This window comes from Prosopis cineraria, unplaced genomic scaffold (genome assembly GCF_029017545.1).
Source record: "Prosopis cineraria cultivar Desert tree isolate PC_DT_omini unplaced genomic scaffold, ASM2901754v1 PC3, whole genome shotgun sequence".
In the NCBI taxonomy this organism is placed as follows: Eukaryota; Viridiplantae; Streptophyta; class Magnoliopsida; order Fabales; family Fabaceae; genus Prosopis; species Prosopis cineraria.
The window spans coordinates 3201188-3224012 of record NW_026555334.1 but is presented as its reverse complement, the minus strand read 5'-3'; the positions used below and the strand labels follow the sequence as shown (position 1 = coordinate 3224012).

At 35.4% G+C, this 22825-nt stretch overlaps 1 protein-coding gene across 4 annotated transcripts; it reads right to left on the bottom strand.

Moving 5' to 3' along the window:
- Positions 1 to 1131: 1131 nt before the first annotated feature.
- Positions 1132 to 18473, bottom strand: LOC129305916 (protein root UVB sensitive 6-like). 4 transcript variants are annotated; one of them, XM_054946124.1, is made up of 13 exons: positions 17841 to 18468; positions 16582 to 16680; positions 16276 to 16389; positions 15239 to 15310; positions 15050 to 15160; positions 14848 to 14967; positions 6868 to 6969; positions 6711 to 6783; positions 6488 to 6568; positions 6329 to 6393; positions 6121 to 6222; positions 5845 to 5964; positions 1132 to 1927 (listed from the first exon to the last, which is right to left on the bottom strand). In XM_054946124.1, exons 1-13 carry the CDS (start codon positions 18213 to 18215, stop codon positions 1874 to 1876), a joined length of 1488 nt encoding a protein of 495 aa, XP_054802099.1. In that variant the 5' UTR covers positions 18216 to 18468; the 3' UTR covers positions 1132 to 1873. The 4 variants fall into 4 exon arrangements, with proteins under 4 accessions (XP_054802099.1, XP_054802097.1, XP_054802098.1 ...); XM_054946122.1 differs by having other exon boundaries at positions 5845 to 6027; positions 17841 to 18467; XM_054946123.1 differs by lacking the exon at positions 1132 to 1927 and having other exon boundaries at positions 5764 to 5964; positions 17841 to 18473.
- Between the last annotated feature and the right edge of the window lie 4352 nt (positions 18474 to 22825).

Genomic DNA, 22825 nt, shown 5'->3' with positions numbered 1-22825 from the left:
GACGGAAGGGTCATTTTATTATACATCAATTTTGTTTGGTGTCATTTGTTTTTATTTAAGAATATATTCTGTTTTCTGAATAAGCATGTTTTGATAATGAATTGTCTACTACTTAACCATAAATTCAAGAAGTTGGAAGGTTGAATTTTGAACATGTTTTCTCGATATTTTTGCGAAAAAACTTGATGATATTGGGAACCAACAAATAAAATAGATGGTCATTACCCAAAAAAAACATCTAAATATATTATTGGAAAAATTACAAATAGGTCCTTAGGAGGGGACTGTAAAGACTTTTTAACCCTCAATGGTTTGTAGAAGGCTACGGCCCTACGCGCACAGTGGGGGGAGAGAAAGAGCCGAAACCAAAAGAGGCCCAAAAAATGTGTTTTAACCTTCAATTTGGGCCTACAACCAGAGTTGAAGATCCAACACTGTCCACTTCTCTGCAGGACTTCACATATAAGTTAAATAATCATAAAAATTATTATTATTCTGAAAATCATAGAGCTAAAATTTAGGAGATCTATCATTGAATTAAAAAATATATTATGATGATGATAGTGATTGTTGCTGTTTCTTTTTGTTACTATACATGAACATGTAAATGCATACATACATATCTAAAATCACATAATTTAGTTTAATCCACTTCTCATGCCAAAATGTTAATGAATAATTAATTTAAAATATCAAATCAAAATTAAAAATATATTTTTATTATTGTTCAGTAAAATGCATATCAAAATGCAAAGCCTTCACTTGATGACAGGCTTCAATCAAAGAAGGGCTTTACAATTGGACAAAAGAGCTCCATTATATTCAACACTGAAGATTTGGAAATTCTATTGAAGTCCGATACTCCGTACAGAATTTCGGTTTCATTGACATTATGCTATAAAAACTTCTCCGATTCTACAAACACATCTTTGAGTAACATCACTCTTCCTCTTTTTGAACATCCCTTTACTTTTTATTTGTCTGTTGCCATTTTACGTCCTCAACATATGTAATTATGAGCAACAGCATCTCATTGAAGTAGTTGATTTTTCATAAAACAGATGCAGAGAAAATAAAAATGATAGCAAAAAGAAATACAATGATTATACAGTTCGAAGTACACACTCTATAGAACAATAAGAAAGTTTGGAACCACAAGATCCCAAATTGAAAATTTGCATTGCCATTGATTTTCATGGTTCTCTACAAGCATATCAAGTTATTACGACTAAAGTGACTAAAGAGAAACAGGCTACAACAGTGAAAACAAAAAACTTATGTAAAACTAGCAGTCCCCAATGAAACCATGACTTTTTAGAACATTAGGGATTTTATTGACGTTAAATAACATTCAGAAAATACACACAATATACACGGTGATATGCTCGCAACTCATTCCTATAACTAAATTCCTTTTTTATTTCTAAAATAGAATCCTATAGCTAAACACTATAATAGGTCTCCATTCATATAAATATCCAGTGGAGAATACACTCAGGTTTTCTGAGGCTCAAGGTTTCCATGATTCCTCTTAAGCATTGCAATCTCTGTTCCCAACAATGGGGGATTTGAACTTTTTTTGGTTGGTTCATTGGTCGGCCAATTTCATGTCATCCATAGCAGTCCAAGAACCTTGGGTAGAAATTCTTAAATAGACTTCTAATAATAAATTGGTAGATCAAACTAATCATGGATAGACAAGTAAGCATATTACAAGAGAACTCCACGGCAAACAAGCTCACATGTCTATAAATGACTGAATTCACAATCAAGCTTTCTATCATCTGAATCCATGAAGAATTTCTCCCAGTAGATCCCCAGTCAAAACACAACAGCATCAGGTGATGAAATCAGACGTCGCCTATTTAATCAGTTAACACAGCCTGGCTTGACCGGGATTAAGAAGCGATTCTGACATAGCCCAACCCTGCAAGAGAATAGGTTATACATGTAATTTGGCAATTGCATTAAGTAAATATCCACAAAAAGAATAAGACCTTAATAGTGACCATGGGAATGTATCCTAAGTATTCATACCATAATTACTTCTAATATGAAGAAATAATATAAGGTGGTGGCTGTACATCCTAAACATTGAGCCAACCACATGTCAACGTGGTGAGATTCAAAAGGATGTCGAAGTCAACTGAGATGTAATTTATATTATAAAATCCTTCATTGCAACTACATGAAAAGCCATCTACACTTATGACAGCCATACCATCTTATTTACTTCACATTCACCCACTCAAAAAGTGGAGATAAATGAATATAATAAAAATCATTAAACCCTATCATACATTCATACCATTCGAATCACCTAAATCAATGCCATCGGTGTCATAGAGCTTCCCTGGTCATAACGCAACAAACCAGGGGCAAGAAGTTCAAACTAATTTTTAATAGAGGAAAAACACTAGATCTTTAATTGTTACTTGTCCCTTAACCGTCCAAATCCCTCTACCAACAATCATAGAAAGAAAAATCATCTCTTACTAACCAGGAAAATCGAACACAAAAACAGTGTCAGCCACAAACCCACCAATTCAAGACCTCAATACAACAACAACAACAAGCCTTTATCCCACTAGGTGGGGTCGGCTACATGGATTGCAAGACGCCATTGTGCTCTATCATTTATTAAGCTTTTAGAAATATTATTAATTAAGAGATCACGTTCAACAACTTCCAAGAGTGTTCTCTTAGGCCTTCCTCTACCTCTCTTAATCGGACTCAAAGTTATATGTTCCACTCTTTTCACTGGTGCCTCCCTTGGTCTTCTTTGTACATGCCCAAACCATCTCAACCGATTTTCTACCATTTTTTCCTCAATAGGTGCCACCCTCACTTTTTCACGTATGTGCTCATTTCGAATTTTATCTTTACGTGTATGTCCGCACATCCATCGTAACATTCTCATCTCTGCTACTCTAACTTTATGCTCTTGCTGTCCCGTTAGAGCCCAGCATTCACTACTATATAACATTGCCGGTCTGATAGCAGTACGATAAAACTTTCCTTTAAGTTTATTAGGCACCTTACGGTCACAAATAACTCCTTTAGCTTTTCTCCAATTAAACCACCCAGCTTGAATTCTATGTGAAATATCTCCACTGATTTCGCCATCATTTTGGATAATGGCTCCCAAATATCTAAACTTTTCCACTTGAGGTATAATTTGATCTCCCAATTTCACTTCCAAATTATTTTCGAATAGTCCTTTATCAAATTTACAATATAAATATTCCGTCTTACTTCTACTCAGACGAAAACCTTTCGACTCCAATGTCCTCCTCCATAACTCAAGTTTGCAATTAACCTCTTCTCTTGTCTCTGCTATAAGAACTATATCATCCGCGAAGAGCATACATTTCGGGATTTCCTCTTGAATATGTTCCGTCAAAACATTTAAAATCAAGTTGAACAAATAAGGACTCAGAGATGATCCCTGATGTAGCCCAATCTTTATAGGAAAATCCTTTGTTTGACCACTAGGCGTTCTTATACTAGTTTTTACCCCCTCATACATATCTTGTATGGCTTTAATATAAGCAATCCGTACTCCCTTTTTTTCCAACGCTTTCCAAAGCACTTCTCTTGGTATACGGTCATAAACTTTTTCCAAATCAATAAAAACCATGTGTAGATCTTTATTTTTACAACGATACTTTTCCATTAATCCCCTTAGTAGATAAATCGCCTCTGTAGTTGATCTACCTGGCATAAAACCAAATTGATTCTCAGAAATACTTGTCTCCAATCTCAACCTGTGCTCAATTACTTTCTCCCACAATTTCATTGTGTGGCTCATGAGTTTAATCCCTCTATAGTTAGTACAATTCTGAATATCTCCTTTATTTTTATAAATAGGAATTAATGTACTTCTCCTCCACTCATCAGGCATTTTCTTGGACCGTAAAATCACATTAAATAACTTAGTTAACCATCTCACCCCTTCTTCACCTAAACATTTCCACGCTTCGATAGATATACAATCAGGTCCGTTAGCTCTACCATTTGCCATTTTCTTAAGAGCTTCCTTTACCTCCTTATCACGTATTTTTCGATAGAATGACAAATTTTGTTCTCCTTCACCAGTTACTAAATCCTCCAAGTTACTAGATGAATCCTCTCCATCATTGAAAAGTTTAGAAAAATAAGTCTCCCATCTATTTTTAATTTCATCATCTGTAACTAAAATTCTTCCCTCTTCATCCTTAATACACCTTACCTGTTCTAGATCTCTTGATTTTCTTTCCCTACTCTTGGCAATCTTATAAATATTTTGCTCTCCTTCCTTCGTCTCAAGGTTCTTATAAAATTCTTCAAAAGCTTTAGAACGAGCTTCACCCACAGCTCTCTTAGTTTCCTTCTTAGCCATACGGTACCTCTCCCAATTTTCCTCATTGTTACACAAATGTATGGCTTTAAAACAGTTCTTCTTATACTTGATTTTGTCCTGTACACTATTATTCCACCACCAAGACTCCTTATCTCTCGGACCAGGACCTTTCGATTCTCCCAAAACTACTTTTGCAACCTCCCGTATCTTTTTAGCCATATCCTCCCATATGATGTTAGCACTTCCCTGAGAATCCCAAATTCCTTTATCCAAAAGATTTCGCTTGAAAATATCTTGCTTCTCACCTTTTAATTGCCACCACCTAATCCTTGGTGTTACTACTTGTCGACGTTTTTGGATTTTACTCATAATACACACATCAAGGACTAGGACCCTATGTTGTGTCGTTACAGCATCTCCAGGGATCACCTTACAATTTTTACAAAGTTTTCTATCTGTGTTCCTAACCAAAAGAAAATCAATCTGCGACCTTGAGGCTCCACTTTTGTAGGTGATGAGATGCTCATCTCTCTTCTTGAAACAAGTGTTGGCAATCTTAAAATCATACGCCAATGAGAAATCAAGAAGAGTTTGCCCTTCATTGTTTAGCTCTCCAAAACCAAAACCACCATGCACCCTCGCATACTGACCAGCTTCCCTCCCGACATGCCCATTAAAGTCTCCTCCAATAAAAATCTTTTCACTCTGTGGTATGTGTCGAATCAACCCCTCCAGATCCTCCCAAAATAATTCCTTAAGACTGGCTTCTGTCCCGACTTGCGGCGCATAAGCGCTAACAATATTAACAGTCTCACGTCCAATTATCATTTTTAAAGAAATAATTCTGTCTCCAATTCTGCTAACTTCTACAACGTTCTTCTTCCACTCCTTATCTATAATGATGCCTACTCCATTGCGTGCACTTACTTTTCCTGTATACCAAAGTTTGAAACCTTGAATATCCTTAGCTTCTTCTCCACGCCATTTTGTTTCTTGCAAGCAAAGGATATTGATTTTCCTTTGAATCATAACCCCTACAACCTCTACAGATTTACAATTTAATGTCCCAACATTCCAAGTACCAAATCTAATTTTGCTCTTATGGACTAACTTCTTTAGCCGCGTGCGTCCAGAATGACGCGGTAGCCCTTGCTCATTTAACACTACATCCGGGCGCCGATGCAGCGGCTCTAACTCACTTATCACTGTACTCGAGCCATGCAGCGCGTTACTTACGGGCAACGACCTAGCATTAACATTATAACGTCTATTGTCCATATTCATGATAGATTCAACAAATTTTTACATTGGCTGTTGATGGCCTAACACAACCCTCCTCCTTTACCCGGGCTTGGGACCGGCTATAAACATAGGCGGAGTTCAAGACCTCAATAGCAGCCAGTAATTACAAAGCTAGAATAATCAAAGGCAAGCTCCTAAGCTTTTGAAGCAGAAAACAAGATATGATGTTTAAACATGGATGAAAAATAGTCTCCACTAACCTGCTCCTCAGCTTTATTCTTAAATTGCCCATAAGAATTTGACACCATCTTGCATGACTCAGCAATACAAGCTTTGAGGTAAGGAATGTTGAGCATCTCATTTGAATTAGGATCCGCCCTCTGCTTCCAAGAAGAAATTTTACTTGAATTTGATGAATTTATAAAATGTAAAAGGACATGAGCCTGCAAAATGAGGTGATTTAAATTCAAGACCTTCTTAGTGAGAAAAAAATTCCCAAACTATTCTGACAAATATGCTAGAGAGTAATGTCTCACATGAAATGCTGCTTTTAGAATGTCATCTGACTTCGCCTGACCCTTAAGTAGTGCATACACTTTACTCTTTGAGGGGTTATATGTCACAAGATACCTCTCTTCCTGTTGGTTAAAAGAAATTATAGATGCATGATGATTACTAATAATAAGTCAATATATAGACTTGTAACAGAAGGCTCAAACTTGCATCCACTCAATAAGGACATACTTCAAACAGAGGCTTTATGGCAACATATGCACTAGGATCTTGGAAGGCATCCTTGAATCTGGATCCTGCAAAAATTTAAAAAACAATAATTAGAATAATTGCTTTCGAGCATAAGAGACCGTAATTAGTAAATATCAATCTTTCAGTCCATTTGTGTACCAAGGACAACAGGCCTCTCTTTCCATGGAAAACTGAATATGTTCTCATTCATATTACCCTCATGCAAAGTAGGTACTCGCCCTGAAATGTAACAGCTCAATTAATATACAGATAAAGGATATGATGCTATAATATAACAGAGAAAACTGCTTCTGTTTGTGTAGGTTGGGGAAGGGACGGGTGAGTTTGAGATGGTCATGCATCAAAGGTGGTCTTATGATACCTGTCCTGAGGAAGGACTCTACTGCCACACTAAATCTTGCCCTGTTCAGTGTGTGCAAGACCACAGATTTTACCTATTAATGCAATAAGCATAAGAAAACAGATACCAGATTGAAAGAACAAGACATAAGAAAGAATCATCTTTAGAAAAATCAAACCTCTCTATAAGAGCTTAGCACATATCCACAAGAAAGGAAGGCAAATGTGGATACTAGAGATGGATTTTTTTTGCTCATTAATATGCCAAGTCCAGTTCCCATCTGTAAATACAAAAGAACAAGGAAAAGGAGACTCAGCTTAATTTTATCAGAAGTGGTGACTTCAGATGTGAAGTTACATAAAATAAGAATCTTACAGAACATAAGAATCACTAGCATAAAATAAAGCATAACCTTACAAATAAGATCATCACAGTATCATTTTTTATAACAATATTAGGGATATTTGCAATATTTCATATGCTTCATTTAAATCAGAAATTACAGACCAAGTAAGCTGCTACTTTAGCTCAGTTCATGTTTTTGATCCCCAGGTTCAAATTTATAATTTTTGCAGTCCCTTATTATGGGCTGTAGATTTGTAGTCAGAATTGAGATTAATGTTATTACTAAGAAGGTTTGGTCATCTGAGTTTTTTCTGTGTAAGTTTAATAGGGACAGAAAATCTCAATGCTGGTCACCCAATCTGTCTTCATTTATTTGTCTTCTGTTTTTTAATTTACACATTTTCTATCCCTGATTTCATGGGATTATATTTTCTGTTATCATGCTTTGATTTTCCCTCCTTCATTTCTGCTTTTTTCTTTTCGAGTTAGTTAGCATTTTCCATGCTATCGACTCACTTATATAAGCTATATCAGTTTTATCAGAATAATAGATTGGGGTTTTGAGATTCTCACACTAAATAGTCCTAATTCTTGTAGGATTCAGACAGTTCTATTTAAGAATTTACCACTCTCTGTTAATATGAATTATCAAATTTCTCCTTTGTCATGTCAATTTCTACCATTTTTCAATCAACAATTTCTTCTTTAAAAATTGCATTAAATAAATATCCATTAACAGAATAAGCACTCAATAGTCAATACAGATCTCTTGGGCTACTATTCCTTTCAAATTTCAATTCTTTCTTGAACTTGTCCAATTACTCACCAGCCTCCCACAATCACCAGCGTTGTTCACAACCCTAAGCTATCACCAATTTGATTCTCAAGACCTATGCTACAACTTACATGTGCTCTAGCTCTTCAACCCATCCTTTTCTACATTTCAACTTTCAAGAAATATAATTTAAACCTAGAAAACCTTAATATATCAGCTTTCCTAAGACATTACTTTAAACCAATATCCTTATTCCTCATTTGTTTCTTCCTAATATGCCGTCAATGTAATAGCTACATAAGGTCTGAATTCATAGGATGTTTATTTGCATGCACAAACACAACCAGACATGCGTGTAAAAGAATAGCCTAGATCAAATCACAAAAGCATAAGATGAATTCAGAATGAACAAGATGTTCCAATTAAAAAACAAAAAAACATATGAAATAGTATTAAGCAGAAATTTACCAAATGTTATGAGTTCTTAAAAACTTTCTGTGACAGTATATTATTTTTATCCACCAAACCAGAAATTAAGTTTGCTTATAATAAGTTAATTTGGCCCCTATATTCCTCACACCTCACACTAACATAGAACAGGCACTAACAATTTTTTCCAAGTTATTAGTGCTAGTGTGGCTTTAATTTTTTTTCAAGTTATGCAGATGAACAAAATTAGACAAATCTTAAGAGTCAGAACTAAAAATTTATTATTAATTATAAAGGTTCTCATTCATTTCATCCAGTAAGTTCCTGTCGATTCTTAGGTTGCTTGAACAGAAGACCACAATTTTCATTATGTGAATTTTACACGACATAACAAGTTTGCCCATCTTAAGAGATGCCTGAATTGCAAATAGAATTTAAAAGGAACAAATTATTCATACATAAAGATGCCTAGTACAGCCATGTTAAGTTTAATTTGATCTTAGCATGCACGAAGTCAAATATTACCTGATTATAAATCGATTAAAAAAATGCTTAACTGATTTAATGGTAGACAGGCATGCCTTCTGACAAATTTTCAACTTAACCTAATAAATGTACAGGGAAGAACACTATGGACAGTGAAAAATAGTTTCCACATGGTATTAGAGCCTTATTGATAAGATTCCAGATAACGTGGAATGGCATGGGCGACCTATGGAGGAAGCAAGTTAGGAGGACTACGACCTCCTGCGTGTCCAATTCCCCTCTTTTCAACTTGAGGACAAGTTGAGTTTTCAAGGGCGGGGTAATGATAAGATTCTAGATAACGTGCCTATAAAGACTTATTCAAGAAGGAAGCATCAAAAGATAAAATAGGATAAATTAAGATAATTAAGATAGATGATTTGATTCAGTCTTTTATTTAATATTTTATTTGGTATTTTCCTCTATTTAGTTTTTATTCAGATTTCCCTAGATTTTATTTAGTTGTTTAGATTTGATTCAACATTTTAGATATTTGGATTTTTTAGTATTTTGGATTTTAGGAGAATCTATCTAGTTATCCAGTTATCTAGATTTTATTTAATATTTTATTATATTTAGCTTTATAAATATGACTAGCAACTTAGAATCTAGCATATCAGAATTAATGAAACAGTCTTTCAAACCCTTTGGAGATTCTCCTAAGCGTGGTTATTAAGAGGAGTATAGAACGAGATTCTTGTTTCATACCCTCCTAATAGATTTATTTCTCTTATTCTATTTTACTATCGTGAGCACCTACCAATTTGGCATCAGAGCCATGGTCACTACACGTGCTGATCAAGAGACCAACCCTACCGATAACCCATCCAACATCGCCTCAGAAAATCCTAACTTGCTTGCGCACGATCTGGCTCTTATCTCCTCCAAATTAGAGAAACTCGACATATTACAAGAAAAGATAGAAGCCTTAGAAGCATCAGCAACACAAAGAAGTAGAAGGACTCCAGAAAGCCAATACAGACGTCGTAACTGGGATGAGGAAAGTGAAGAAGAATTCGATTATTACAAGAGGGGGTCACGTCCCCCTCAACCCAAAATTGATTTTCCCAAATTCAGCGGGGGTGATCCTCGGGGATGGATTCTTAAAGCTGAAAAATATTTTCAGTATTATCATACCCCAGAAGAATCAAAGGTGGATATAGCATCTATGTCATTAGAAGGAGATGCTTTGGATTTGTTCTCTTGGTTAAATTCAGAACGCACCTTACTATATTGGGATGAGTTAGTGAAGGCATTGCAGGAGAACTACGGACCACCTGAATACTAGAACCCGGACGAATATTTGTGCAGAATCAAGCAAGACGGCTCTGTACAAGAATATCGACAGGAATTTGCAAGGCGCGTCGCCAGAGTAAAAAACTGGCCTGAACACTGCCTTCTCGGCGTGTTTCTCAGTGGGCTAAAGGAGGAGCTCCGGTCAGACGTTCGAATTCACAAGCCCAGGAGTGTATATCGTGCGCTCAGCCTTGCTCTGGAATTCGAAGGGAAGATGACTTCGAACGGACCCAAACTGAATCCGGGTCAAAACCCGACCCGACCTTATTATGGGTCTTCAGCCACTGCACATGACTCGAATCAACCACCGAGGAGGTCAGCTGGATTCTCACCAGCGAACACAAGCCCGAACACGTACAGGACCCCGACGCATACTGCGTCACCCTCGGCCTCCCTCACTCCAGCAAATATGCATCCTTCTAAGCTTCCTCCAAGCGAGATCGAACATCAGAGAAGGAGAGATAAAGGACTGTGCTTCCGCTGTGGGGAGTAGTTCCGGCCTGGGCATCGATGTAGGGGTTCCTTCTCTCTAATGGAGATCACCGAGGAAGGAGAGGAGATTTTTCCTCCTCTTGATGACGTCGCGCTTGAAGAAATAGAACCTAAGGGAGCCGAAATTTCACTAAATGCCACCCTGGGAAATAATTCTGGCTCAGTAATGAAATTAAGTAGCAGATTAGGCTCTAGACAGGTGTTATTATTGGTGGATAGTGGATCCACCCATAATTTTATTTCTGATGCATTGGTTCAGGAGCTTCATCTACCTACCCAAGCTATTTCTACTTTTGGGGTCCAAATAGGCGATAGTAGTATTGTGCGATGCAACCGAGTCTGCAAAAATATTGAAGTAGAATTGACGGGGTTAACAATTAAAGAAGATTTTTTCCCCTTCACTTTAAGAGGTGCTGATCTAGTTCTTGGTATTAAGTGGCTAGCATCTCTCAATACAGTGCAAGCCAATTGGAATCAACTCTTCATGATTTTCTGGGTGAACGGCAAGAGGTATAAGTTACAAGGGGTTCCTAATGCTGCTAAAGGTGCTCAATTTAATTCAATGCAAGCTTCCGCTGATCCTAAACCTTCCCAATATTTCAAACCAAAACCTTTATTTGCCACCTTTCCTGCCGTCTTTGAAGAACCCATAAATTTGCCACCATTCCGAAATCACTCCCATACCATTACCCTACAACCAGGAGCCAACCCACCCAATTTACGACCCTATCGATATCCTCGTTATCAAAAAACTGAGATTGAGAAACAAGTCGAAGAATTACTACAAAAGGGATTTATTCGACCCAGTTCCAGTCCATTTGCCAGCCCAGTCTTACTAGTTGCAAAGAAAGACGAGTCATGACGCTTCTGCGTAGATTACTGAAAATTGAATAGTATCACCATCCCAGACAAGTACCCAATCCCCAACATTGATGAGTTATTAGATGAGTTACACGGGGCAACTTATTTCTCCAAACTGGATCTACGATCGAGATACCACCCAATTCGGATGTCACCTGATGATATTTACAAAACAGCGTTTTGAACTCACTCCGGGCACTATGAGTTCACAGTCATGCCTTTCGGCTTAACTAATGCACCAGCCACCTTTCAAGCAATCATGAACGATTTATTTCATCCTTATTTACGAAAATTTGTACTGGTCTTTTTTGATGACATCTTGATCTACAGTTCATCTCTTCAACAACACCAAGAGCATCTACACACCGTATTCCAGACTTTACAGGAAAATGTATTCTGTGTAAACTTTAAAAAAATGCTTCATTGGTCGACCGAGAGTTCCCTTTTTAGGACACAACATTTCTGCCCAAGGGGTTGAAGTTGAGGCTGGAAAAGTAGAGGTAGTACGAGAATGGCCTGTCCCGAAGAATGTAAAGGAGTTACGTGGATTCTTAGGCCTTGCAGGATATTACAGACGTTTTGTGAAGAATTTTGATATTATTGCACGACTACTCACTGAGTTGACTAAGAAAGATGCCTTCTTATGGTCTGAACTAGCTTAGCAGGCTTTTAATCACCTTAAACTTGCATTGATGACAGCACTAGTCTTACAGTTACCAAACTTTGAGGAGGAATTTGTAGTTGAATGCAATGCATCCACAGAAGGTATTGGAGCTATACTCCTACAAAACAACCATCCCATTGCTTACTTCAGTAAAGGATTTTCATTCTCTAATCGCTTCAAATCCACTTATGATCGAGAACTCCTAGCGTTAGTTCTTGCAGTACAAAAATGGCGCCATTACCTCCTTGGGAGGCATTTTTTTGTCAGAACAGATCATGCTAGTCTGCAATATTTGCTACAACAACGCGTCACCACCAACACCCAACAAAGGCTAATCATCAAGCTTTTACCATTTAATTTTACTATTACACACAAGGCAGGAGCAGAAAATAAGGGAGCTGATGCATTATCACGACAACCCCAGCATGCAGATTTTTTTCAGTTGGCAGTCCCTTTCGCTACAGAGCTTCATGATCTCACCTCTGAATTAGCATTAGATCCCTTCACTAAGGAAATAATGCAGGACATACAGAAAGATCCGTCGTCTCGCCCTGGATTTCACTTGGTTGATCAAAAACTCTTTTATGACCACAAAATAGTCATTCCCTACTCATCCCAACTACGACCGAAGTTACTAGCAGAAGCCCACTCGACTGCAGTTGGGGGACACGATGGTTTTCTTAAAACATTCAAGCGACTATCAGAGAACTTTTATTGGCCTACTATGAAGGCCGATGTAAAGGCATATGTGAGGCATTGTGCCACTTGTCAGCAAAATAAGTATCAGACTCTAGCACCAGCAGGACTTTTGCAACCTTTACCTATACCCTCTCAAATTTGGGAGGATATCTCACTGGATTTTATCACTAGTCTCCCTAAGTCAGGAGGTTTTGAGGTCATCTTGGTAGTAGTTGATCGTTTGAGTAAGTATGCCCATTTTCTTGCTCTTGCGCGTCCATATACCGCCTAAAAAGTGGCCACCATCTTTTGTGAGGAAATTGTCAGGTTACATGGGTGCCTCGCTCAATAGTATCTGATAGGGACCCTATCTTCATGAGCTCTTTTTGGCAAGAATTATTCAGATTAAGCCAGACCAAATTAAAAATGAGTACTGCCTACCATCCCCAAACTGATGGTCAGACAGGGGTGGTTAACCGCTGTCTTGAAGCCTATCTTCGATGTTTTGCACATGAGCAACCTAAGTCATGGCACAAGTTTCTTTGCTGGGCTGAATATTCCTATAACACAGGTCATCATACATCAACCAAACAGTCTCCTTTTAAGCTAGTATATGGAAGAGATCCTCCGCCCTTGTGTCCTTATGTCAAGGGTGAAACCACTATCACTGAATTGGAAGATCAACTAGAAACTAGAGATGCAATGCTCAAACTCTTGAAGGACGATTTACGCAAGGTTCAGGACCGGATGAAGGCTTATGCTGACAAACGTCGGAGAGAAGTTAAGTATGCCATGGGTGATGTAGTGTGGCTACGAGTACAACCCTTTCGCCAACAATCACTGACCAAGAGGAAGTTTGAAAAATTATCACCTCGCTTTTTTGGTCCTTACAAGATTATTCGAAGGATTGGAAAGGTGGCCTATGAGTTGGAACTTCCTGCAGATGCTCGTATTCATCCTATTTTTCATGTATCTCTCTTACGCCCAACATATGGGATGGCGGCGCCAACTACACCAGCTTCTTTACCACTATCAGCTGATTTTGAGTTACATGTGAGGCCCCATCAAGTCTTAGATCATCATTGGACACGTCATCATTCGCTGGAGCTATTGGTGGAATGGCATGGGCGACCTATGGAGGAAGCAAGTTAGGAGGACTACGACCTCCTGCGTGTCCAATTCCCCTCTTTTCAACTTGAGGACAAGTTGAGTTTTCAAGGGCAGGGTAATGATAAGATTCCAGATAATGTGCCTATAAAGACTTATTCAAGAAGGAAGCATCAAAAGATAAAATAGGATAAATTAAGATAATTAAGATAGATGATTTGATTCAGTCTTTTATTTAATATTTTATTTGGTATTTTCCTCTATTTAGTTTTTATTCAGATTTCCCTAGATTTTATTTAGTTGTTTAGATTTGATTCAGCATTTTAGATATTTGGATTTTTTAGTATTTTGAATTTTAGGAGAATCTATCTAGTTATCCAGTTATCTAGATTTTATTTAATATTTTATTATATTTAGCTTTATAAATATGACTAGCAACTTAGAAGCTAGCATATCAGAATTAATGAAACAGTCTTTCAAACCCTTTGAAAATTCTCCTAAGCGTGGCTATTAAGAGGAGTATAGAACGAGATTCTTGTTTCATACCCTCCTAATAGATTTATTTCTCTTATTCTATTTTACTATCGTGAGCACCTACCACTTATGACCAAGGGGTCAGGAGTTCAACATCCCAAAAAAAAAAAAAACATAATAAAACAAACTGATTACAATTATGTCTCATCAATATAGTTAGCCTGAGTTTTGTCCTCCATTTAAGGCTTGGCTTCTCTTTTTTTTTTTTTTTTTTGGGGGGGGGCTTCGGCTTCTGAGTCGAAGTGGATTTTGACAATGGCAGATCTTTCATTTATTTATTTTGAAACAGCCACCACAGTTAAGTGGGTTCTAATCAATACTTACCTTAAACATGCAAAGTGCAATTGGAAAAAAAAAAAAAAATTGTTAAGCTTCCAAATTTATGCCAGTAATTAACGCAACATAATTTCCCAACAAATGATGACAGCTAATGTAGAAGCTTGTAAGCATACCAGGTCTGCAATATTGCTAACACATTCTCCTTTAGCAGTGACATCACCTATGTTTTCTCCTTGAGCAAAGGCTTTATAAATTGGTGTCCGAGTTGATGTTGATGTTACAGCAGCAACATTCTAAAGCAAAAATTAACAAATAAGCCTGCAAAACTGGCATAGTAGTAAATCATGATCACTCACGGTAAGGAGGTCATCAAACCTTTACTAAGTTAGCAGCACATGCCAAAGGAAGAAATAGATGTGGCACTGCTGCAGTTGCCAATTCCACCCCAGCACCTAACTCCAACAGAAGATCACCGGTAAATCGCAACTGCAACACAAATAACTTTCAGAGAGCAGATTGCAGAGAAGATTATAATTAAATTAACCAGAAGTAACTGATTTAAACCTGTTTAAGGTCATAATCAAACTTCTTTCCTTGCCGAGCATAAATCATCTTTCCAATACGACCAGCACCATCCTATAATTATCAAACATAATCATATTCACTCGAATGTCAGCAATTGTATGAAAAACAAGTCTATCTTTCGCAAGCTTAAAACAATAAAGCACACTTGGCATATTTGGGCCCACATAAGCGAACAAAGAGATGGTAAAGTAGGGTGCACCATATGCCATTTTAGGTACCATAGCCATATCAGACATATAGCTGATACAAATACACATACCATACACATAATCCCTTTTCTTGTTTTTCCCTTTTTGTCCAATGCATTTCAAAATGTTTCCCAAAAAAAAAAAAAACGAGCATTACAAAACAGTACTGGAATGCACTGAAACACCTCAAGTTGTCAAAATGTACGGAAGTGGTACAAAAAGGGCCATTGTCATGGAAAGACAAGACCATTGAATTTAGAATTTCACATGGATTTCAGAACTTCATGGTCCAGCATCTGTCCATACTTTAATTTAGAGGGTTCATTTGTCTTTTTTCAAGAAAAAGGCAATAAAATTATTATTTAAAAAATTAATGAATTTTCAATGAGCTCAGTAGACTGAAATTCAGCAAAAAAAAAAAAAAAATTATTGGTCCTAAATTTTAAAGGTGTATTTTGTGCACGTGTATTGCCCCAGAGAGGTTCATAAGAGTATAGGTTGGCTCAATTTTTTGCTTTCTCATTTTCCTGATATCAAAATTTAGATTGTTTAAAGTAATACATTTATGAAGTGTATTGTAATTGAGAAAGAATTGATCTGTTGACTGCACATACAGAATTATGAAGTAATACATACACACGCATAGCCTAAAATTTTAGAAATTGTCATATCTCATGTAACATATCTTGTCATCTCATATGTGTATCTGTATTTGTGCTTACATAGATGGTAAATCTGGTCACTTTCAGACCATATCTTTTTCCAATCATTGAAGTTATTTCAGGGGGGAAGCAATTACAGGGTTAAGCTAAGTGGATATTATCCTACCTTGAGAATCCAGTTGATAGCTACAGCCCCAGGAGTAGCTCTGTTTTGAGAGACTCCTACTGAACTTAAGAGTGTTTGAGTTGTTAACACACCAATTGCTCCACCGAAAAAGTGCTGCAAGGAAAAGGGTTTTTTTGTTAGCATTAAAATCAATATATTCATCAAAATAGCAATAATCCAATCTCAATCTGATACTGATAAAAATTTTGCCCACATTGTATTGATGCAAAACTGCAAATATTAGTTAACAAAAGAATTTCTAATACAGCTTATTTTCTGTATGGCAGACATTATGAAAGTAAATACCTTCAGAGCTCTCCATGTCATGTATGGCACATATGAAGGAGTAACACTATCAGGGAAACCTTCTGGAACAACATAGGATCTAACAAATGACATTAACTCCTGCATGCAAAAACATGTAAGAAGTAAGAACTTAGGATCTAACAAATGACGTTAACTCCTGCATGCAAAAACATGTAAGAAGTAAGAACTTGCTTCCACAAAAGAATTCAAGGCTCCCTACCTTTTTGGATTTCAGCATAAGGCATTTTCATCTCCAGATCCGGCAATATTTCTTTATTCAATCATACAAAGCATCGAAAATTATTTGTTACTTCTGTTTTTGATATTGTATTATCATGTCAGTACATCTTAGGTGAATGTCAGGGGAGTAAACAGCAAGTAGCCAACATTATAACCCTTTATTTTAATAAGCATACTGTAAGGGAGAGTTTATCATATTCATTGCAGTTACATATCATTATAATATAACTATAAATTTACTGTACATTTATCATGTGTCTAACTTCACAAATATATGTCCTTTTCTCTTTTTTCCCGTGCAATGCCGCACCAGAACTGGTCTACTTAAATAAAATAACAATGGTGTCCCTTCAGCTGGCATTCGATAAGTCAAATCTATGGATTTCATTCTAGTGACATTAATAATAAAGAATATGAATCGATCAAAAGCTTACTGATTCCAGATATGAGCACAGATTAAAATATAAAACCTATAGAGATTTTTTTTTTTTTTGGCCTGATTATAAGATTGATTATTTGCAAGTAATGATATTACCCAGATTTTTGCATATACTGTTTCGAATTTATTCCTATAAACTTATCCCAATCGTATAACGTTGAGGCAGCTAATAAATCATAGAATCTCTAAATCTAGAAATATTAAAGGAACTCAATTAAATGCACAACGCCCAGTGAAATGTCATCCACGATCTGTGCGTGCCATCCTTGTTCACAGCACAATGCTAACTCCGTATCTTCCAATTTTATCGGATGTCCACTAAGGGGAAAGAAGAATGTCACTCTCCAACTTAACTAACTAAATTATGTAAATCAAAACAATCTGTATTGGCAATAATTCAACACCTCAGTATCCAACAACAGAACGGATCAATTTTTCTTTTTCTCTAACAAATATTTTGAAGAAGGACTGAAAAGCGTCCAACATATACGTATTATACTTGCAACCAGAGAGCAAGACATAAAACCACACGAATATAAAAACGAGTAATTATTATAAAATTGACGGAGAAGTTACTCACATCAAGTGGCGCTTGAGGAGTATACAAGCTAAGTGCGCGAAAGGAATTCCGTTTAAAGCCTCCCGAGCCATCGCTCTCCGCCACATACTTCCATCTACGGCCACCCATTTCCTCGCAGCAGATCAATCTGAAGCTCGAACCGACAAATTCCTCACCACCAACAGCAACACCCCCAATAATTCTCCTTCGACACTCCGGTTCAACCAACGACGCGACTTCAGAGGTGGCGGGAGTAGCAGCAACAGTAGGCGGTGATGCCAAATTAGCACTTATACGCAGCGTTTCGCGCACAAGGACTCTAGCATCCTGAGACGATGCTATTGCTTGAGAAGTGGCAGCGGCGTTTGGGGCTTGCTTCAGATTGATGGGAGCCATGGGAGATAAATCGAAGAGAAAAACTCAGAATGGTGGGGTTTAGGATTGAAGAACGAAAATTAGGAAATGAGAGAAGGGTTGGATTTATAGCAACAGAGAAAAACAAAGAATAAAGATGGCAGCATTGTTTTCATCGAAGGTTGATGAACGAAATGAAATGTGTCTACGTGAAAGTTCGGTCTCACGCTGTGAAGAATAATCTGAGGCAGGTGGCTTGCCTGGCTCAGAGAGAGAGAGAGAGACGGGGGAAAATTCGGTTTGTCTTCTTTATATGTCTAGTGAGAGGGGGAGGCTCTAATTTCAAAAAACAAAAAACAGAGAGAGGGGGGGTTGACCGACATCGTTTAATTGACTATTCATCAAAGCCGCGAGTTTAGATACGTTATGTACGACCCGGATATCATAGGAGAGTCAAGAATGTGAGTGAATGACAAGTGTGAACAAGTTACACTCAGATAAGGCCACGTGGTTGTGCATTTCTCCCTCAAAAAAAAAAAATTTTTTTTTTTGGAATCGAAACTGAAATGCAAATAGTAATCAATGGAAGCAAAATACATCAAGGAACGAAAACAAAACCAAAAAAGCCTATCATCTTTTATCATTTTCATACTTAAATTAGGACGTAGATAATAATTAAAAACGTAAAAATTAATTTTTAAAGTGTAAGGTAGTCTAATTAGATTATCATCTCTAAGAACATGATTTAACTCAATTTGAGCTTTTATAGAGAAAAAAGATCTAACTTGCCCAACAATATCCTTAAAGGTGTGGTTGGCATCACATACCGTTTACTCCCTCAAATCTGAATTAACTTTGCCCACACAATAAGCATTTTACATAACAATTATTCAATTTAATCAAATAGTTATAAAAAGTTTTATCATATAATATTTTGAAAATTTCAAATTTCAAATTTTTGAAGGGATAATATATGTGAAGAGTATTTTGATCATTGTAATTATTTTGAATTTTTAAAAGGAAATGTATATTAATATTTTCAAGTATTAATGAAATTCAATTATAATCATGAAACCTATTGAGTTAGTAAATTTAAGGTAATCATCGAATATAAATCCCTCAAATCCTCATCAAGGTATCTTTCCAAAAAAAAAAAGTGAGTCTTCAATATAAAACAGTTGGTGGAATACTAATTACATTTGTTAATATTATATATATTTAAACACATTAATTATGAGAAAGAATGTAATGTAAATTTAAAATTCTTTCTTTTAAATATGAATAAAATTAAAAATTTATTATTTTTCAGATAAAGTTAATGATGTAACCCTATCTTCTTAATTCTAATAAAGTAGTTAGAGATATTTTGTGATCTAGAGATAGTATGTAATTATAAACGACTAACATGAAATGGCCAAAGAAAACGTGTTGCCAATATTTGCTTGCTGGTACTATTTTTAATGATCACCAACTAGATATATTATTAGCGGGGGGACCAAAATAAATAAATTGTTTGGTAAAATGCCAAGTCCAGAAACTTTTATGCAATCTCTTATTTGTTATGGGCCAAAATTTTTTTATCCTATTTATAAGTTATTTTAACTATATAATTAAAATTAATAAAAGGTAGTTAAATTATTAAACTTGTCTTAAAAAAATTAATTTACCCATATTAAATGCATCATCTTTAAAAAATATTTTTCTCTCAAGTAACCTTTTCTTTTCTACTTACTGAAAATTGTTAAAAAAAATAAAATTAGGAGAAAATAATTAATCATTCACTTTTTTTTGTAAGTAATTTATAATAAAATCATAAATTCCTCATGAAATGTTACTCATATATAGAATTGGAAGGAGTATCTATAATATAAGCTAATAAAATATTTTTTTATTATTGTGTGATGTGTAATATATTTAAAATACTTGTTGTTGTTGTTATACAAGATTGGGTGAAAGGTTTATAGCTAGGCATAATAAGTTTTAAAAAATATTTAAGAAAGAAAGAAAGAAAAGTACTAACGTATAGTTATACACATTTTCTTTAAGTATAACTTAGTTATTGAAGTTGTTTACAATTAATGCACTTGGCTTGAGATTCAGTATACCTGCCTGTTTGTGAACAAACATACTATAGTTTTTTCCCATTTATGTATTACATTTAGTACTACTATTCTTAATGTACTCTATCTATATGTCCATGTATAAGATTTTTTATTTTTTTTTTACTATCTATCTATCTATCTATTATATATTCCCTCCATTAAAAAATGTAAGATATTTTTTAAAAAGTTAAATGTTCAAAAATATAACGCATTTTTAATCTTTTAAGGTGTAATCATTATTTTTTTAAAAGTGTCCTATTGATAATGACTTTATATTTATTATAGGGTATTTAATAGGGATAAATATGAAAAAATAAGGTTAGTTGAAAAGTAATTAACTACTTTATTGGGGATAAGTTTCAGTTAAAAATACCTTACATTTTTAAATGGAAAGAGCATATAAAAAAGATCGTGAGCATGTTTTTGGCTACATCAAACATCACTACTTATAAACACTATTATAATGTTATTTTACTATAATTCTTCAATCTTCAATATTCAATATTCTTTCTAATTTTAATTTTAAATTAATATAAGTCATGTCCATCGCACCAAGTTTAGATAATAAATCACAATATTTTTGCCTTAATTTTAAAAGTAAGATTTGTCAGAGTTTTAATATTATATATGGATATAAATTACTTAATTACCCAATTTATATATATATAAAGTAAATATGATTTAAGCAATTTTCTAAAAAGTAAATGTAACATAAATTACTTTTGGGAGGGAAAAAAGAAAAAGAAAAAAGAAAGAACTAGCAATTTGCTAGATGAGAGGGTTGAAAGCGAAATGAAAATCTTGGAAAGATTTGGGTCCGAGGGAGATGGAGAAAACATACAAACCCATACGGAAATAGATAAGTATTGATGATGTTAGCAATAGCACATGTATCAAGCACATCCATGTGGAGTGATCGGTAGTTGATTAGGAAAACGACAATGAAAGATCACATAAGGCATTTATTATGATTAAAGACCATGAATTTTTGAAATATTAAAAAAGGACCAAAGTCTTTGAATGAATTTTTAAGAAGTTGGGCGGATCAAAATGGGGAGAAAGACTTCAAAGCTTTCAAAGTGAATATTGAAAAGGCTTTTGACAAATTCTCAAAGGATTTCATTGATGATGGCCTCTAAATTATCACTTACGGAAGATTATTACAATAACTATCTCAATATATATAAAAGTTTGTTGAGACGAACATTTTTAAAAAGAATTCACTCTTACGCATAAAACTTGAAAAGATTGTCATGACAACCATCTTAATAGAGCCTTGCAAATTAGGAATTCCCATCATTGAAAATCTTAGCAAATATCTCATGCTCCTACATGAAAGGGCCTTCAAATTAACTTTCACTATTTTGCTAGAAAAAAACGAACTCATGTCTGTCAAGCAGGAAGTTGCTGCCTCAAAATATTATAAAAAATATATTATTGGCAAATGTGTTTTTTTTTACTCTTAGTTACATCATGTAAACTATGCTTCTACATGACAATGTGCCTGCTGAATTGGATAAAAGCTCTAGACACTTGTTTTGGGGTTCAGCATATAGTTATGGTAGTCTTGACTTCAAGAATCTTAAAAATCAAAATATTGCTTGCTTATGAAACTCTATAAAGGCATTGTCACAAAACCTAAAAGTCTTTGAGTTTAGATCCTACATGATAAATACAAATATGATAGGTTGACTATTCTAGTGGTTTACAAACCAAGTTCATCTTCTTATATTTATGTTAGTATTTGTAAAGTCTAGGACAACTTTATGACACATGTAGGTTAGAAAGTTGGTAACAAGGATCAAATATCTTTCTAGTATGAAAGAATGTCACCTCTACTTCTACCTCTTGTCAAGTATGCATATCCTAATGCTAAGGATATTTTGCATGCTACAATTTGAAACTTTTGATCTCTATTATTGGCAGACAAAAGATAGACCAAATAAGCAATTATTTATATGCTGATGTGGTCAAACTAATCTCCATTGTCCAATTTCTCAATCTTCATGGTGATGATTATTCTCTCTATTGGAGACTTTTCTCGAATAATAATTTTTCTATTAAATTTATTTATGAAGCTATTAAAAATCAAGGAGATAAAGACAAGGCTCAAATCTTGACTACAATAGTTGGTTAGTTGTCAAAAGCAGAGCTTTAAAATGAGCATTTTTGTCCTCCCAACTTTCTAAAAAGACCTTGGTTCTTTCCCAAAATTTTAAAAATCATGGTCTTCATTGCTATTAGCATACTTATATGGTCCATATTTGCCATTTTCTCTAATTGATTGATTTATACCGCACTACATTTTAGTCGCTGCTTTTTTTAGATGGGTGGGCCCCACCACCTCTTTAAGGCCTTCTTTCAGTCGCTCACCAAGAAGTTGTCTCTATATGCTCTCCGTCCAAGCCCACACGGAATGCTAAACGTGCTTCCCTTTTTGGTATGAATATGGGCTAAACGTGCTTCCTTTTATTTTAATGAAAAATCACGATTTATGAAAAGTCTCTAATAAATGAGCTGTATCATTCCCGATTTTATTTTTGATACAGG

Excerpts from the sequence above, each read along its gene's own strand:
- LOC129305916 (XM_054946121.1), bottom strand. The coding sequence starts at position 18,215 with ATGGCTCCCATCAATCTGAAGCAAGCCCCAAACGCCGCTGCCACTTCT. Across the intron at positions 6,569-6,710 it reads AGAGTCCTTCCTCAGGACAG|GGCGAGTACCTACTTTGCAT; the intron begins GTATCATAAGAC and ends GTTACATTTCAG. Across the intron at positions 6,223-6,328 it reads CCATAAAGCCTCTGTTTGAA|GAAGAGAGGTATCTTGTGAC; the intron begins GTATGTCCTTAT and ends TTTAACCAACAG.